Source organism: Myzus persicae, unplaced genomic scaffold (genome assembly GCF_001856785.1).
Source record: "Myzus persicae strain clone G006 unplaced genomic scaffold, MPER_G0061.0, whole genome shotgun sequence".
Classification (NCBI taxonomy): Eukaryota; Metazoa; Arthropoda; class Insecta; order Hemiptera; family Aphididae; genus Myzus; species Myzus persicae.
Window position 1 is genome coordinate 542,475 of NW_019103989.1, and position 18,612 is coordinate 561,086.

General features: G+C 31.5%; 1 protein-coding gene across 12 annotated transcripts in view; it reads right to left on the reverse strand.

Annotated features, from left to right (window-relative positions):
- Positions 1 to 454: 454 nt before the first annotated feature.
- LOC111037297 (myosin-2 heavy chain) overlaps positions 455 to 18,612 on the reverse strand; it is a 34,914-nt gene continuing 16,756 nt past the window's right edge. For 2 of the 12 annotated variants that reach the window (XM_022319794.1, XM_022319792.1), the window contains 18 exons: positions 18,121 to 18,270; positions 17,931 to 18,027; positions 16,698 to 16,837; positions 16,032 to 16,292; positions 14,562 to 14,729; positions 13,283 to 13,450; positions 12,036 to 12,992; positions 11,799 to 11,951; positions 11,544 to 11,732; positions 11,132 to 11,271; positions 8,856 to 11,058; positions 8,361 to 8,618; positions 8,110 to 8,303; positions 7,948 to 8,047; positions 6,264 to 6,497; positions 5,191 to 5,339; positions 1,876 to 2,029; positions 455 to 1,773 (listed from right to left, as the gene is read on the reverse strand). In XM_022319794.1, coding sequence (XP_022175486.1) covers positions 1,714 to 1,773; positions 1,876 to 2,029; positions 5,191 to 5,339; positions 6,264 to 6,497; positions 7,948 to 8,047; positions 8,110 to 8,303; positions 8,361 to 8,618; positions 8,856 to 11,058; positions 11,132 to 11,271; positions 11,544 to 11,732; positions 11,799 to 11,951; positions 12,036 to 12,992; positions 13,283 to 13,450; positions 14,562 to 14,729; positions 16,032 to 16,292; positions 16,698 to 16,837; positions 17,931 to 18,027; positions 18,121 to 18,270 — 5,775 coding nt within the window. In that variant the 3' untranslated portion in view covers positions 455 to 1,713. Of the gene's footprint in view, positions 1,774 to 1,875; positions 2,030 to 5,190; positions 5,340 to 6,263; positions 6,498 to 6,961; positions 7,016 to 7,947; positions 8,048 to 8,109; positions 8,304 to 8,360; positions 8,619 to 8,855; positions 11,059 to 11,131; positions 11,272 to 11,543; positions 11,733 to 11,798; positions 11,952 to 12,035; positions 12,993 to 13,282; positions 13,451 to 14,561; positions 14,730 to 16,031; positions 16,293 to 16,697; positions 16,838 to 17,632; positions 17,740 to 17,930; positions 18,028 to 18,120; positions 18,271 to 18,612 lie in introns of those variants that run through there. The other 10 variants (XM_022319798.1, XM_022319796.1, XM_022319797.1 and 7 more) reach the window with 10 other exon arrangements.

Here is an 18,612-nt window from a genome sequence, read left to right on the forward strand (position 1 = left end):
CAAAAATATTGTCTTGTGGTTTTTGCGTTGGGGTGTAACGACGCGGATAACAGAGCTGTGGTGGAACTCGTCGGTGGCAGATAATATTATGCACATCTCACCTATACGTAAATTGCTTGCACTTGAGTGCGTGTGTGTGTGCGTGTGTAACTGTTTGAGAGTGGACAGAGAGTGTTGGTCTAAACAATATTTTCGCTATATACGTCTGTAACCTACGAAAAAAAAAGCCTCACGACAACACTATTTAACAGCTATAAAATATAATATAATGTGTATGACGTATTGTATTAATATACGTTTCGATACACATATTTTTTTTATTCGTGCTGGTACGACAAATCGACACTATATATATATACATAATATGTATATCGCAGGCGGATAAATTAAAACAAAAAAGTACAAACAACCGATCGAATATGCATTTGACTTTTTCTTTGAAATTTTCTATGTATTTTTTTTTTTTATAGAATACGAGAGTAGGAAAAAAATGCCAAGCAATGGAATATAATATATAATACTCGAATGAATCTGTGTATATGACAAAGTCGGGAGTGTTTTTACGCGATAAGTTATTATTTAGTAGTATTATATTTTATTATAATATTATTCATTTTATTCATTAAGCTAACCGTATTATTAATAGTATTAGAAATAGTTTTAATAATTTGTATACAAAATTATTCTTAACATTGTGGCTTATATGTATCATGTATCATAATATTAATATAATATGACTTTGTGCTTGTTTTTGTTTAAAAAAGAAGATTTTATTCGATTTCGTTTAGCGAAAAACAGCAACAATTTTGTAATAATTATTATACTTTTTATTTGTATTTACAGTCCTTAAACGCACAAATATAGATTGTATAGTATAAGACGACGATCTGCGCATGTAAAATTAGAAAAAGAAACGATCAAGTGTTCGATTATATGCAGCTTCCACGAGTCCTTCGACGAGTATATAACGTCTTCGTCTAAATTTATTATAAATTTAACAATATCAACTCATTATTAATAACATTATTAAACAGACGATTAAAACACGGTGAAACGTAGGAAACATCAAATAATTCGTGGACGTTTCCCATAAAAAAGATTAGTTTCTAAACTGAAGATGTTTTCGAGAGGGACGTTTTATTTTTGCGCAAATCGCGGGCAGGTAGTTTAACAGGTATTATAAATGTATATAATTTATATCCGTTAGTCGATTTTTCGCACGACCTAATCGCCATAACAATATTAAATATTAATTTTTTTTCGGTAAAAAATAAAACACGGAGAAAAATCGCGACCGATAAAAATCATTTTTCACTTAATGCCTATAGTAATAATTTATCTGGAACACGGTTCGTTACGGTCGAGAATCAAAATGCGCGGTAATAAATATTATTAAACATAATTTTAACTTTTTTCGAAAGTGATGCATAGTGAAAAATAGAAAAAAAGTATAAAAAAAATATACATGATAGTAATATTATATACTAGGTAGTACTTGATAATATAGTTAAATTCTAAAAAAGTATTATATTTAAGTAGACATTTAAAAATGATAATTATATATAGGAACTAATGCGGGACAGGTTTACAGTTTTTGGATAGACTAGTCCGGCATTAGGTTGGAAAACAAAGACAGTTTATCAACCAAACCGTAATACTCGTACCAGACTAACCTAAACGACAACATTATAATTCATAACAATTACGTATATTTCAATAATTGTTGTTTTTCGCGTTCGCTGCCTCCTGGAGGAGTTCAATGGCCGTTTCGGTCTGAAAATAATAATAACATAAATTTAAGATAAAAGTTTTTTTTTTTGCAAAGAAAACGCGTCGAGTAAGGTCCACGTTATAATTTTTATTATTAAAACTCACCTCTTCGTGCAGGCGTTTTATCAGTCGGGCCCTGTCGGCTTTTAACTGGTCGATCACATCAGTCTGCTTGACCGTATAGCGACGTACACCGTTGAATTCTAATAATGCTAGATGTGCGTCTTTTTCGCTTATGGCAGATTCCAAGGCTTCTTGCCTGAAAATTATAAACATATTATCAAATATTTAGACACAATCGAATTGAAAGGTTTGACACAGCTGACGCAGACATATTGGATGTATTTTATTTTCCGATATATAGATTATTATTTTGGATATACATAAATGTAATATATGGTATTATCAGCATTCAGCTCATGCCATTGGTGGGGGGGGGGGGGTAAGCTTCCACAAAAATATTCACAGCCTACCTAAAACTAAAATTATTATTATTTGACTTATTGTGTGCAAGAAGATTTTAGCCCTAGTAAAATTCGATCGGGCCATGTTAAAACAAAAACCTAGGAACTAATAATTCTGCTGTACAGTAATTAAATTTATTAAGTTTCAAGTGTACCTAGTCATTGAATGGGTGTTATGGATGTTTAAATTTGAATCCTAAAATAAATCACATAATTTACCTATATGAAAACGATTATGAACCAATACCTTGACTGATGACTCCAGCCTCTTTTTCTAAGGTTATTTTGTACTTTAATTATGTGACTGTAAGTAATTTATTTTTCTTATAGAAATAAGTTAAAATAATTTTTACCAAAAACAAATAGTATATCCTAACCTAACCTAACCTACAGTCTGAAATATAGTTATTATTGTAATATTATTTTCAATATCCAATATTTTATAAAAATTCTTAAATACTACTAGCTATTTAAGGTATTAACATATGACTCAGTTATATCATTGCTCAGAATCTAAAAAAAATCCTCTATGAATTTACACTTTTTCTATACATAATTACATTTTTGTTCGCCTTAACGTTTGATGTGTGGAGGCTGGAGAGTCGAGGTTGTATGCATTTTTTGAGTAATTTGGATGTTTTTGAATTCGTATTACACGTTTTATTTCCATAAATGGGACTGAGTTATATACACATATATTGTTTTCATCTGATTTTAATGTTTGAAAATGAAATAAAAAAGTTATTTGATAGAGCACTCGTGAGATTGATATACTTATGTCTTATGGGCGGCAACTGAACATTTGAGAAAAAATACATATTGTTTGTCCGTTGGGCTAGGTTATCCAGATTGATTGATTCACTCGATTTCTATCAGAATTCTGCGGTGTGTTCAAAATACATTTATATGGAGACATGAACCTAACGAGGAACACCAGAAGTACTTCTGGCAATAGTTAAAATATTAATATAATATAATTACTAATATTATTCGTATTATCCGATGACTTCGAAAAACGAACGATTATGCTGGTTCGTATTATAATAGTAATATTATCATGTTTTTCTCACGCGACCCGAGTGCTAAAAAAATAGTCGACGTCTGCAAGGTCTACCGCCGTGCCGTCCGTATTCTGTATTTGACCGAGTTGCATTATTTCTCATATACAACTACGTAGGCATTGCGGCAGTACCTGCGTAGTAAGTACGTTCGGCGACTATATTATTATAATAATAATAATAATAATAATAATAATAATAATAATAATAATTATTATTATTATTATAACACTCTATTGTCGCGCTGCGGCACGCGATCGTCGGAGATACGTGGTCGCCGAACAATGGCAAGGGGTCACGGTTACAGAATATTCCGGACATTCCGTCACCCCACGTCCGACTTACGTTATTTCTCTTTTTCTGTGATTTACCGATAACGTCGGCCCGACGAGTGTGTTGCACAGTCACACCACGACTATAAGCGGACTCAGATCCATGTATAGGTAAAGTACCCATACCTACCCATCGAGTGGTCTGAGCTGTTTTCTAAGTTCGGAGCCCTTCAAAGTATTCGACATTCAACGTGGATATATTATTTTCATAATATTGCACCAGAGAAATAATGTTTCGAAAAAAAATTAAATATCCAGCATAAACATCAGTGTGTCGCGTCGAGAAGTCTGTGTTAAATCTCAGTTTCGACATACAGTGAAGGGCGGGCACCCGAAGAATATCTACGTGTACACTCTTGGTCAATATCGATAGTGCCCGTTGGGTTGTATTTTCATTGTATGCATGTGTTCGAGTGTCACGAGTATCGGGTTTCATTGGCGAGCTATTAATAATAATAATAACAACGAACTTGATTATTAAGACCGAACCGCACACTGAACGTAGGTAACACCTACTGGCTACGACCAAATCTAAGCTACTGAATGCCAATCTTTAATTTTGAACGGATCTACGGCGATCTTTCGGCGGAATTCTACCACGAGTACCAATATCGTATTTTATAATATGAATGTGTAGAAATGCTGATTTTCGGACAAAACCATTATAATCGAGTGAATTGTTTTTTATGGAACCGTTATTAGATCAACTTAACATTTTTAATAATCGTTTTCAACCATACACTTTTAAAACAAAAACATGATTTGTTTTTTATAATATTACTTACAAAAATTATATCCCGACTGTTTTTAAGGAGTTGAGTATAGGCAATTTTCTACATGTGTTTAAGCGGGTAGTGTAAATATGGGCTTAGTAAATGATCATTAGTGTGAGTGACTATATAAAATGAATAGCTGAGTGCCCTCCCACACGTACATGTCAATAATACATAACACAAATATTAATTATTTTGTTATTTTTGGTCATAACTCATAAGTATCAATATTTTCATGATTATATTAACTAACCTAATTATCCGATAAAATTTCTGAAAATATATTTGATTTTTCATACAATTTACTTGAAAACGACTTTCTTACATTTTAAAATTAATTTTTCAACTTCAATATTATTAAAATTTAAAAATTCTTAATATTCAAAATTTAAAAACCTAATTGTAAAGGATTAAGGAGTTCAATTTAAAAAAAAGGCAAAGTCACTTTCAAGAAAACTTCATGACGAATTCTAATATGTTTTCAGACGTTTTATCCGATCCATCCAGTTGGCATAAGATAGCATAAGAAGTCTATTTTTGTATAAAACAAAGATGGGAACGAATCCCTTTTGAGAGAGATAAAATAAAGGTTGCTGTAAAAGTAAACCTTTTATGTTGGCTAGAATAAATTCCAATGCTTTTACTAATTTGAAATTTTTAGACTATTTTTATATACTTCACTAGTCACTACCCATTTATTTCAAACAAGGTACAGCTATTACTTATTAGTTTTGTCTCATGTGCGTTAAAACATCAGGGACCAAGATTTTATTTGTTTTACTCGATTAGGTACCTCAATTGTGATAACTCTTGAAGTTTCTTTCGCCTTTCAGACTGAAGACTGAATAGCTGTTCTTCTAACGCCTCCAGTCTCTTGTACAGCCCACGACAATTCTTGCATTGGTTTTCTGCCAGAGACAATCGCTCTTCCAGTCCACAGACCTGTTTAAGACAGATAGATATTATTATTTGTCTCAATCTTTTTAAGAAATTATAATTGCTACATAAAGACAATCGTCTTTAAACAATATTCAACAGATTAATGTGTCGTCCGCCTACTGTTGCGCTATTGCTAAGATTGAATGGAAATAATATTATCGTTTAAAAACAAAGTGTCATTGTACTAACTTAAATTTGTATGAGAAAATTAAATAAAACGATTTTAATTAAACTTAACAAAAGTATAATATTAAATGTTTCATCTAATATAGGTACGACAATAATGTGTACATTTAAATTTCGTTATAGGCAACTAAACATACACACACAAGTTTAGTATGCATATAGTGTAGTCCGTGCCAAAGATTTGTTTTAAAAAAAAATATATATTTGTAAAAAAATGTGTATTCCATATTTCTATTAATTATAATAGTTAAAATATAATATGTCACTAATTGCTACCATTATAATGAAAAAAAAGAATATTGGGCTAGCATCAAAGATCTCATTTTTACATTTATATGTAATATTTATTTATGTATAGATTATAATATTATATATGTTAGAAACTACCGTATTGTAACATCTAAGGCAAAAAATAAATTCACATTTTAGATTCAACTGAATAACATAATAACAAGATCATTATCAAATTCTCATAATTGTACTGTATTACATTTAAAACTATTTATGTCTTTATGCATCGCCAATAGTTATTTTCGTCGTAGGTAGTGATTCTAATATTGCTTAAAATGTTTTATAAATATTTTTATGTCTAAATCTTATGCCTAGCAAACATAATATTTTAAACAATCAGCTTGACATTAGAAATTGAGAGAAAAAACAAACGTCCCTTAAAAATAACAGGTCAGTTTTTACAAATGGACACTTTCGTAATTGCCTGTTGTAATTTATTGTAGTTAATACCTGATCCTGAATGTCCTTTCGTTTGATCTGCTCTTGGAACAAGTCATCCTCGCGTTCCGATATGATTGTTACACTCTCTTTTAGCGCTTCCTGAAGTTCTTCGATGTGATCGTTTTTAAGCTGTATTACGTCCAGCAATTCTTCCAGTTCTTCCGCGAATTTGCGTTCTAGTTCGCATTTAACGTGTTCGACGTTGCCGATTAGCGTTCCGACGTCCTCTGGTAGGTCTAAATTCTACGGGAATGGACGTACGGGGATGGAGTAATAATAACAAAAATAAATATAGAAAAACAAAACAATAATGGTAACTACAAAAATAAGAGTTCAACAGCTGGCCCTTCTTCTAAAAACAATTTACCGGATTATAACACTTTCTTTCCTTTGGATTTAATAAATATTTACATTATTATATTATAATATAATTAAATATGAAATTAGTTTAATATTAAAATCGCAGTAGCGAATTCAACGAGGTAATATTTTATGTATGTACAATTTTTGTGATAAAAAAAAAATAAAAACAAAAAAAAAAATGAAACGAAAACAATTATTCAATAATAGTAAATAAATAAATTAGTTTTTTCAAACTTAACTAAATTGTGACAGCACAAACGGTTTACTTTTTGTAATTGAAATAAGTCTTATAATGAGATATGATTTAAGTAAAAAATAAAACAAATTAAAAAAATAATTATTTGTTTTTTTTTTTTTGGTTATTGGAATAGTCCTTTCAAAAAGGTTGCAGGGCCAGGCTGTGTACACAAAAATAAATAAAACAAAAAATAAAATAAAACAAGTGGAAAGATCAAGGAAAGGTAAGATAAATAATTTTGGGTTAGTACAATAATTGTTATCATATTATTATTAATTGTACAAACTATTAGAAGACGACGCCATAATTTTACCACTAATTTGATTTCTTGAGCACATTTAGGATATAATATTATGCACTATTCATTTCTACGTTTTTTGTACTCTATTTGTATTTTCTGTTTAATTTTTATCAATTGGTTAAAACAAACAAAAAAATAAGTAACATTTTAACGGTATTTATTATTTTGAAATAATTATGTTTTAGGCACCTTAAAATGTTTATTTATTTTTATTTAGAAAAATCAAATATCAAATACAAACCACTATAAAGGTTTGTATATGATATAATTAAAATTGTTCTTATAAATGCTGCTTTATTAAATTGTGTATACAAATTATTTCAACGTAAAAATAAGTTTGAAACAAAGATTTGCTTTTCTTATTAAAACTTTACAATATATTTTATACTTTTAATGGTCAGATTATATTAGATGGGACTTTAATTAAAGAATACGTCTTGCGCATCGCCTTATATAGTGTAAAGTTTAATTTATTTTAAACGAATAGTTTTTATTAATTTTTGTGCACTTAAATCACAATTTTAGAAAAAAAGTTGTAATTTTGTTCTATTTTTGTTTTCAAATAATTAAAAAAATACCATGGTTAATAATAATTTAATAACCGTTTACTTTTAATACCAGTAAATTTGATAGAATATTAAAAAGTTTTTAATTTCATTAGTGGTTACTTAAGTAATAACGTGTCGTAATAAGCTTAAGGGCTACGGCTATTTTGTTAGTAAAAGCGTTTATTTGTGACCCGTCAGCTTGTATTAGTGGCGTCGTTTTCAAATTTGTCTATTCGACTTTACCTCGTCGTCTTTTTTCGGCTGTCTCGAAGGGTGTGGCTGTTGCTGCTGCTGCTGAGATGGATGAGGCACTCTCATCTTAGGTTGTGCATTTTTCAAAGCTCTATAAATGTTTTAATTCATTTAAACATGAACATGACATTAAAATGTGAGTTGTATACGTACTCTTGCAATTCTCTGATTTGTTTCTCTTTCGCATTTTGTTCTTCCTGACCCATTTGCACTACTTGTAGCAGCCTTTCCATGTCTGTCTGCGACCTACTGGCCTCGTCCTTGGATTTTTCCAATTCTTTTTGTAAACTTTCAATCTGACTTTGCAGTCTTTTGATTACATCACTGTCACCAGCTTGCGACTTTCCCTGAAATATTGTCATTTTTAAAATTAAAAATCACATTGAGATGGTAAAACAACTTACTTTGTTTATTTGGGATTCTAAGAGATCCAAATTTTCTTTTCGTTTTTTTAAATTGGCGTCCAATTCCGCGACGTGTTTTTCTTTTTCTTCCAACTGTCTTGATCTACCATCGACACTTTTTCTAAGTTCTTCGAGCTGTCGACGTTGCGCTTCTAATTGTCTTTTCTGTTCCTCTAATTGTGCTTTTAACGAGTTTGTTTCTTCGTTTGATTTCGATGCTATTACATGTGCTTTCTTCTGAGCTTCTTGTAATTCAAGCTAATAATATAAATAATAATGGAAAAAAACATTAATATATAGTTATATTAAATATAAAATAGCAATAATTAATGAGGGAAAAAAATAATAACAAATAATAATAATGAATTTATTAAAATAAAAATAATAATAAACAGGTAAATTCAAATAATAATAATTTATTTATTAATAAATAATAATATTGTATGCTATGGATGAAAATAATAGTACTAGGTGGATTTAATCCAATTGGCCAACCTGCTTCTTTTCAAGTTCATTACGAATCTGTTGATTTTGATGGGATACTTTATCTTTTTCCAAAGCGAGGTTTTTGAGCTCACTCTGAGTATGATCTAGTTCGTCCAAGAGTTTCCTCACATCTTCTTTCAAGGCATTATCGTTTGACGTCGCCGAGATCTGAAGTTGTTTTTCTAACGTGGTGACTTTAGAAGTGTATTCGTCCGTTTTTCGTTTATTCTCAGTCTGGAGGGCTTGCAGTTGTTTTTTAAGCTCGGCAATGGCTGATTCTTTACTGTTTATCTGTTGTTGTGCCGCTTGCAGTTTCTTTTGGAGTTCTTCAGTCATGATGCGTTGCGCATCCATTGATTTCTGTAAAGTAGTTCTTTCACTGTCCACACCCTGGTCCCGCTCTCTTAACGCTACTTGCATTTGTTGTATTGCCTGCTGAAGTGTTTTTGTTTCTTGCTCTTTGATTGCTAAGTTTTGTCTACAAGTATCCAACTCTTTATCCTTTGTTCTTATTAGATCTCTTAAACGAGAAGAGTCTTGCTCGTTGTTCTGTTTGGCACTCGTGTCTTGGTTTCTGAGCTCGGCCTTTAATCGTTTAACTTCATCCTTTTCTACTTCTAAACTTCTTTCGGAAGCTTGCAACTTGTCTTGGCATTGTAACAACACCGACTGAGACTTCTTCAACATGTTTATTAACTCGTCTCTTTCAGAAGTTACTTTTTTCAAGTCCACGTCAAGTTTAGACAATTGTTTTTGTGACTCTTCCAAACGCCTCTCACTGTTTTTCATCTGTTTCAACAGCTCCTCTCTCTCCGTTAGTATGATACTAGAACTATCCAGTCGTGATTTCCATTCCTGCAACTGTTTTTCTTTAATTTCTAGTTTTTCCTTGAGAACCTCTTTTTCTCTCAACGCTTGATTCAAATCTTGTTGGACCTTGACAATATTTTCTTTTACGTGGTGTTCAGAATTCGATAAAGACATTTGTTGTTGTTCTAGTGCTCGTTTGACTTGATGTAGCTCAGTTTCTAATTTTAATTTATCTTCAGAAATCCTGAGACATTTTGCTTGACTCTGTTCGAGGCGGTCTCGCAATCGATCTTCAGACATAGTGCGGTCAAAATCTCCAAAGTCCTTGCATGTACTTTGTGACCTTCCTAATACTGGTTTGTCTCGCATAAACCTATCGTAATCTCTTTCTGGTTTGAATTGTAATAATTCCGCTTCAACACGAACCAAATCGGTTTTCAATTTCTCATTTTCCTTCTTGAGTTTATCTACATCCATCTGGGTTCTATAAAGCTCCATTTCAGTTTTTTCTTGTGACTGTTTTGTTTTTGCATAACGATCTTTAGTTCTTTCTAGGTCAAAACTATTTTGCTCTCCAACCGTAGCAATTTCTATTCTTAATTTATCATTATCCGTTACTAGCTTGTCACATTTCATTTGTAACTTTTCATGATCCAAAATGAACTTTTCATTTTCTTTTTTGAATTTAGCATATTCTGATTTACTCTTTTCTAATTCCATATTTAAATCATGCATTTTATCTTCCAATTTCTTACACGTTGACTGTAGTTTTTCCGATTTTTCCATTTCTTGAGTGTACTTAGTTCTAAACACCTCCAATTCTTCTTTCATTCTTTCTTGTTGCCGAACTGAATATCTTTCTGCTTCATCTCTAAATGTCGATGCCTGTGTTTTATATAATTCGATATCAGATTGTGACTTTTTGTACTCAATCATTAGTTTGTTATATTTTTCGGACATTTTTTCCAGTTCAATTGAAAGTTTATTTACATCTTTCTGTTGATCTTCTAGCAACACTTGTGTTTTAGAAACTTGGGAATGCGCTCTTTCCATTTCGTATGCATTATTCATAGCTTCTGTCTGTAGTTTATCTCTTTCCGCTGACAGCCTTCTTACGTCCATTTGCAATTTGTCACACCGTTCTTTCATTATGTCCAAGTTATCCATTAGATGATCTTTTTCGTCTTTGAATTTGTCTTCTACGTCTTTAGTCCTTTCTAATTGTATAATTAGCCTGTCATATGATTCCTGTAGCTCTTGTATTTCGGATTTAGCTTTCCTTTGATCATCCCTAGCTTTCATAGCATGTAGTTGTAGTTTTTCCATTTCTAATTTAACATCATCTCTTTCATTCTCGACAGTTTCTAAAGATTTCTTGACTTGATATAGTTCATTTTGTAACCTTAAAAAAAAAAAAAATAGAAAAAAATATTATTTGTTATCCATTTAAGTATAGCTATTGCCTATTACCATACCTATCGTATTTCTCCATAACTCTATCCAACTCATCTTTAGCACTATTTTTATCTTGTACTGCTTCGTACATTGCTTTTTGACATTTTTCTATTTTTTCTTTCTGTATTTCAACTTCATTTATAGCATCTTCTTTCTCAAGCTGTAAATAGAAAAAATAAAAATATGAATAGTTTTTGATAATAATAGCCATTATAAAATTCGAATTCAGAATAAATCAATTTTTATATTGTACCTAAATGCTTATCAATTTTAATTTAATTTTTAATGCACTGTTGCGCACATCATTTAAATTAAATCAAGAGTACACATTTTTTGATTCATAGTAAATGAATCACCCAATCAATAATTTAATAATTGATATAAAATGTCTGATGAATATTGTTAAAATATGTGTTGCTGAAGTAGGTATACCTGTGTTTTTTTAAACATTGATTGAGCCTTCTCAAATCTTTCTTCAGTGAGATCAAGTTCAGCTTGGATTTTTTCTTTTTCTCTTTGGTACTTCATTATTTGCGAATGGAATAGATCAGCATCATTTTTATTTTTCTCACTGTCATCTAACAATTGATTTTTCTCTTTTTGCAGTCTAGCTACCATTGACTAAAACAATAAAATAATATTATATATTAGTATCGTATTATATTTAGTTTACTAGATTGAATTTACTTGGCTGATTTCATATTTAGCCTTTAAGTTTTCGAACTCTGTTTGAATAACTTCCTTGTCTTTTTGTAAGCGTGCAGCTTGTCCTAGTGCCTTGTCTAATTGTGTTTGAACATTAGTAAGTTCAAACGTATTTTGTTCCTTTTCAATATGCCACTAGATATGAATATAAATTGAATTACATGTGGAATATTAAAAGAAATATATGAATGTTATTATTATATGTATGTATTAGATTACCTTCCTGAGTTCACTAGTAGTCTTATTTAACGTATCTTGGACTCGATCGGTTTCTCTTTGTGCATCGTCTAACATCATCTGTAATTTTTCTTGCTGAAGTTGTGCTTTGCCTAGTGTGCTCTGAGATCGTTCTAAGTCTTCTTTAGTTTTTTCTAACTCTACCAAGGCCTTTTCTCTTTCGGCGAGGATACTAGTTACACTTGATTGATTACGCTCGTATTCGTCCTTGACATTGTTAATGTCACCTTGGGACTTTTCTAGTTTCGTTACTAACCTATATATCTCACCTTGAGATTGCTCATGTTTTTCCTGTAACGCCTTGATTTCTCCTAATAGCTTATCATTATCCGCTCGAGTTATGCGGAGGTCGGCTTGCGCTGCTCTCAAATCTGCAAGCGCTTTATCAGCTCTGTCTTGTACTCTGTCCATTTCTTGTGATTTGGTCAGCGTGCTTCTACCGAATGTCGTCTGTGATAATTCTAAATCTTGCCGTAGCTGGGCATTTTCGAGTTCTAATCTGGCGAACTTCTGTCTCGTATACTCCCAATCTGCTCCACTTCTATTCACTTCACTTGATGCCTTTTCTAATTCAGCCTTTGATTTTCCGAGTTCACTTTGTGATTGTTCCAATCGTTCTTCCAAACGATTTTTTTCAGAATTTGCCCTATTTAATCGAGTATGGATCTTTTCGACTTCACTTTCTAGTGCATGAAGTTTCAATTTGAAATCAGCAATATCCCTTTCATGTAAGTCTCTTTCTTCCTGTCTGTCTTGTTCAGCTCGATCTCTTTGCTCTCGTAATTGGTTCATTTGCTTCTCTTTGTCGCCTATCGCTTCTTCTAAACTTGTAACCGCACCTTCTGATGAACATTGATGTGCTTGAAGTGATGCTAGTCTTGTTCTAGCCATTTCAACTTGGTTGTCTTTTTCTTTCAATAAATCTTCTAAATTTTCAATCTAAAATGTTTAATACAAACGTAAGTTGTAATCATTGTAGTAATCGTAAACGTTTTAACAAATCTACTTACAATAATACTGTGGTGGATATAATAAGCCGAACAAAATAAACCTTTGCACTTTAGTATGTAATAAAAAAAACTAATAATGAAGAAATAATAAAAAAAATACATACAACAAATACATACAATAAATAATAATACTTTTAATGATTTGTGATAACTAAATACAAATTATACTACAAAATAAATATAGAACGCATAAAAAACAAAATATAGATTTGCACATACTTTTCTTTGCAAGACATTAATTTTTCTATCCTTAATATCCACGTGATCCTTGAGCTCGTTGATCTCGCTTGTCACTCTATTTTTTTCCTGAGTAGCTTGCAAAGCAGTTTGTGTTTTTTTCTCAATTATGCGGTTTTTTTCTTCAAGTCTCGAACGTAATTCTTCAACCTGTTAAATTTAAATAATGTAATTATAAACGCTTCGAAAAACAAATTTATTTCTGAAACCTAAAAAAATATCGTTTAAGAATAAATAATTTTGTATAGTGGAATTTTTGTCTAATTCCTACCATGATATTATAATATACTCTAAAACGACTAAAGTATTGCTTGTCGTAATATTGTTTTGTGTTGTAATTTTAATAATATAATAATTTTGCACAGTGCTATAAAAATTGAATGAGAAGTAAACAGAGATAGAAATAGAGAAGTACAATCATGCATATAAAATAAAACCATTACAAATTCAGATTAAAATAAAACAGATAAAACTGTAACGACATTGAAAATATACAAAATAATCCATTAAAAAGTCACTCATTTTTCATAATACCTTTTTATGGTTTAGGTAATATTTTTTTCTTTTCTTCTTTTTTCAATGGTCAATATAAGTCTACGATTTTGCACTATTCTTATTGAAACTCATAGTTTTAAAAAATTAAGACTATATTTGATTTATAACTCATAAGATATATATTTTTACTTAAATGTTAGTAAAAAAAACTATTTATTTTTTTAAAATTTTTTTATTCCTATTCACATTTTATAATATTATGTTAAGTTTAGAACTGTGATATTGAGAATATAGAATCTGTATAGTTCTATATTTTTAAAAATGATTATTAATAAACAAAGAACTATAACTCTATGTTTGATATTGGTATGTATTGTTACCTACATCTAAATGTATATGTAAAATACTTAGTTAAGTGATTCGAGTACAACACATAAGGTATTTAATTACAACCAGACGATAATAATTTATAATGTACAAAGTGGATATACATTTTATTACAAATTGGTACTTAGTAATTTGAAAAATTAGAATTTAAACTATTAAAAATGTAATATGAAATACCTTAAGTTGTATATTTGATAAATATGGATCACCCTAAGTATTACGTAAACGCAATGCTGTGTGTTGTTCTAAACGCCTGGTTTACCTTATAAATATACCTAAATAGTTTTTGGGTCATTTCTTCCTTTTCACACTACCCTATAGCAGCTTAGTATGCATTTGGAAAATAACCCAAATGAGAAATTGATTTTATAACACTTACGTCCGCTTGTAACATTGTGTAATGTTCTTCCTTTGCACTCAAGGACTCTTTCAGCACTCCGATATGTCTCTGGTAGTCGGTGTGTTGTTCTTCCAAAGTTTTCATTTTGGCACTCATGGCCACAATCTCTTGATCACGTCTTTGGATTTCCGACCGGAACTCTTCTAACTGTACACGATACCAATATCACATTATGCAACTACAGCGGGCTGTCATATCCTCTCAATGTCACTCAAATGAACGCATTAGATAATATATTGTTTTAGCACACACCATTATACGGGGAATTGCTAGTATAGTATTATTATGGTAATGACTTCAGGATGTGAATATCGATGAAAATGTTTTATTCATTATAATCATGCATGGATACTAAATAAAAATTGAGTGAACTTTAAATACATCATGTTAAGAAAGGTCAGGTTATCTAACATGCTTTTAGTAGTGTTGTTGTAAAATGAATATTGTGTTTTATATTATAATGTTATGAATATGATTTAATTCTAAGAAAATAATTTGAAAAAAGTACGCGTTACTCATTTTGTACATGATTATTTTGTTGACAATATTATTGTATTTTACTATAGTATTTCTAATTATAAATATTTTCAAATAAATTGTTATAAATGTAAATTGTAAATTTCAATACATTTTACCATTTTACCCAACTGAGTACTCAAATAAAATGCAAATTCAATAATAACTGTTGTTACTTCTCGGCAATATTTTTTCTTATTTGTTTTTAAGTTATAACTATTTATATTATTATTATTTAATATCCAACTGATAAATTGGAGTTTAAATGATACATATTTTTTTTTTTACTGTATATAATAAAAATAATTAGGTATTGGTCTATGCATTTATTGAATACAATTTTATAGCAAATGAGTTTATTTAATTTATATTACTTATTGATAATTATTTATGATTTTATGAATAATAATATGATACAACACATTGTTCCAAGTACCTGGTGTCATGATATATCATATTATATTCACACAAATTTATCTACTATTAGATTTGTTAAAAAACAGGTTTATGATTGTTATTATTATTATTAGACTGCTCTTACCTTTTACGCGATGAAGTGTAGCACGTTAATAAAGAAGCAACAATCTAAATCTACTTATGTGCTTTACAAATAATACATTTTATCGTTATCCAGTCTGTTTATAGTTAAAGTCACCTATCCTGCTATATCCACCCGTTATTATATACCATACACGGTTTTTTTAATCGGCGACTGTGGTTTTGGTAGAAGGAACACAACATCTCAAGTCCAAAAAGCATTCCAAGGGTGGTTTGAAAAGATAAAAATAGCTCAAAGTTTCAAACCAAGATCGTCACATTATACTGCAGATGAACGAAGAAGTTGAAAAGTGCATGACATACAAATGGTGAAAAACAAGCAGGGTCAAGAGATGTCCGCCGAAGTCGCATGCGGTCAGTCCGTTGGCTACTCACTTGGTGCTTGAACGCTGGCGCCGCCGCGAACTGAACGCTCCTGTCAAGCGCGTGGCCCGGTGACCCGGCGTACAGTCGCATCCTATCCAGTTCCTGTTCAAGGAGACCGACTTCTTTTTCCAATGTCGCTATGCGAGCATCTTTTGTCTCCAAAATGGCCGTCAGCGTGCCACTGGAAGCCACCCCCACGTTTTGTGTCTGGTACGCTTTTTCTAACTCCATTTGTAGTGCTTTTAGATTGTCATTGGTGGCCTTTAGGTCCTGTTTGGTCGAATCACAAACAAAAAAACACGTGTTTCACAAAAAAAGGTTTTGGTTCAGAGTGGGATACATAGTAGTATCTAGCCACCATTCGCCCCCTATTAAAAAAAAGTCCATTTTAAGTGTCCTCATGCAAGTCCTCGGACTGTTGGACGGAAGACACCACCATTACCGAGGGACGTATATTGTATTGGTAGGTGACTGGTATCGAGAACAGGAGCCCATTTACGAAACACGGTCCAGCATGCAAGACCCAATAAGAATCAATTTATTCTTACAAAAAAAAAAAACTATACGACAAATTTAAAACAATTTATCGAAAGTATTCGTTGTTGTTTGTACGTTTGGGTTGATTTTTTTGTTTTTTTTTTTGCATTGTGAGTGTGTGTCTGTGTGTGTACTCACGCGCTTCGTACTGTTGAGTTCCTGATCCCGATTCCTGATAACAGACTGGAAGTGGTGGACAAGGTTTTCACTCTCTAACAGTCGTGCCTCTAAATCAACTTGACGGGCCTCTAATTCAATCGCCTCTACCACTTTACCACCTACAAACATCCAAAGCAATTACATATAAAGCCATCGAATTACACACTAAAAAAAAAATAAAAAAAAAAAATAATAATAATAATAATAATAACTACTCTGAGGTTGGTAATAAATTTATCTTAGAGGGGTGTTTTATAAAATAAAAATAATTATAAAATGCGTTTATAGTGCGAATCTACTACGAGTTCTTGGGCTGGTAACTCTAAATGTTATGATAATGTTATCACAATACAATATATTGTATGATGATGACTTTTGATTTGAGATAAGTGAAGCAGGAGAGACGAGACATTAAGACGCAAAACATTTGGGCACAGTTCTTTCGGAAAAAAACGTAAGCGTATGTTTTTGTCCATAATATATTGTTATAAACAACTTCTTTCATACCTATACATTCATTAAACCGATTCAGTGCGTTAGACCTTGGAGGCCTAAGTTGTCCCGTCTTAGTCTCATCGTGTGAATAAAATAATTACAAACAATAAGTACGTACATATTATTATGTATTAATGAAAACCATATTAGAGTTGCCAACCGGTCCGAACAAATCAACGTACAGCGAACATTACAACAACAACATAAAAAATAAATAAAATGTCTATTAACACAACTGCAGCAAGCTTGGTAAATTATTATTTAAGTAATAATTGAATATAATAGGCGTTTCGTGTGGTATATTATACTATATAATTATTCTGGGACTAGTGCATGTGTGTATGTATGTGTTTGGTGTGCTTAAGAGAGAAAAAGAGAGAATATTTTTTTATGAGAAGATACAACAAGGCAAAACACACTGAATTGGCTGTTAACTGAAAGTTCTGATTGCGAACGTTTGAAACGACCTGCTTTTGTGCCATCAACTGCATTTGCTGAAATAACTGTCTCTCCTCCTCCTTGCCTGCTAAAACAAACGCATCTTACATTTTGCCGTTAAACGTTTTATTTGTTTTAAAAAAAAAAGAATAAAAATATCAAGTGCCATATTTATGTTGTGTTGTTATTATTATCACATTTTTTTTTTTTGGGCGTTGAGCTGTTTTCTGGTGAACAGTCTTAACAACACGTTAATGCATACAACATATCACTACTCACCAACGCCTTTGTTCTGGAGCATATCCAAAAGCTTCTTTATACTATCGTCTCTAGACTGTAAGGTTTGTTTTTGCGTCTCTATCCTGAGCTCTAATTCCTGTTGACCAAAATTAATATCATTATACAGAGACTCGTCACCGTTGTCCGGACAACAGAAAGGGTTGAGTTCTGAAATTATATTTATAAGTACCTTAATAGTCTCTCTGAGGATGGCCACTTCTCGGGTCAAGTGGTCGTTTTCGTTCAACAACAATTCTACTTGCTGAGTTAGTTCCATATTTGGCCCCCGCATTCTCATTCTCAGCTCTTCTTCTAGTTGACGCACCAACATCGATTGTTTCTAAAACAAGTAAGAAGAGTTAAAGTTAAAGCGGCCACCGTAACAGATCAATATTTGACGTATTCGGTGTATAATAATTATCATCCGTGGACTTATATCGACTGTTGTACTCGTGCTATAGTTATTGTACAAACGCGTTTGTGTATAAAATAATAATCATGTTATTTTATAATGGAAACTATGCCCAGCCGACCTTTTACGAACGTTTGTAATAAGTAGGTACATAATATTATTATATACAGCCGTTTTCTTGCCGATATAACACACTTTCAATGGACGTCTAAATGTCTAATCCGATTTACGTGACGCGTAATCCCCGGTATACCTACAGTTTTATAATTG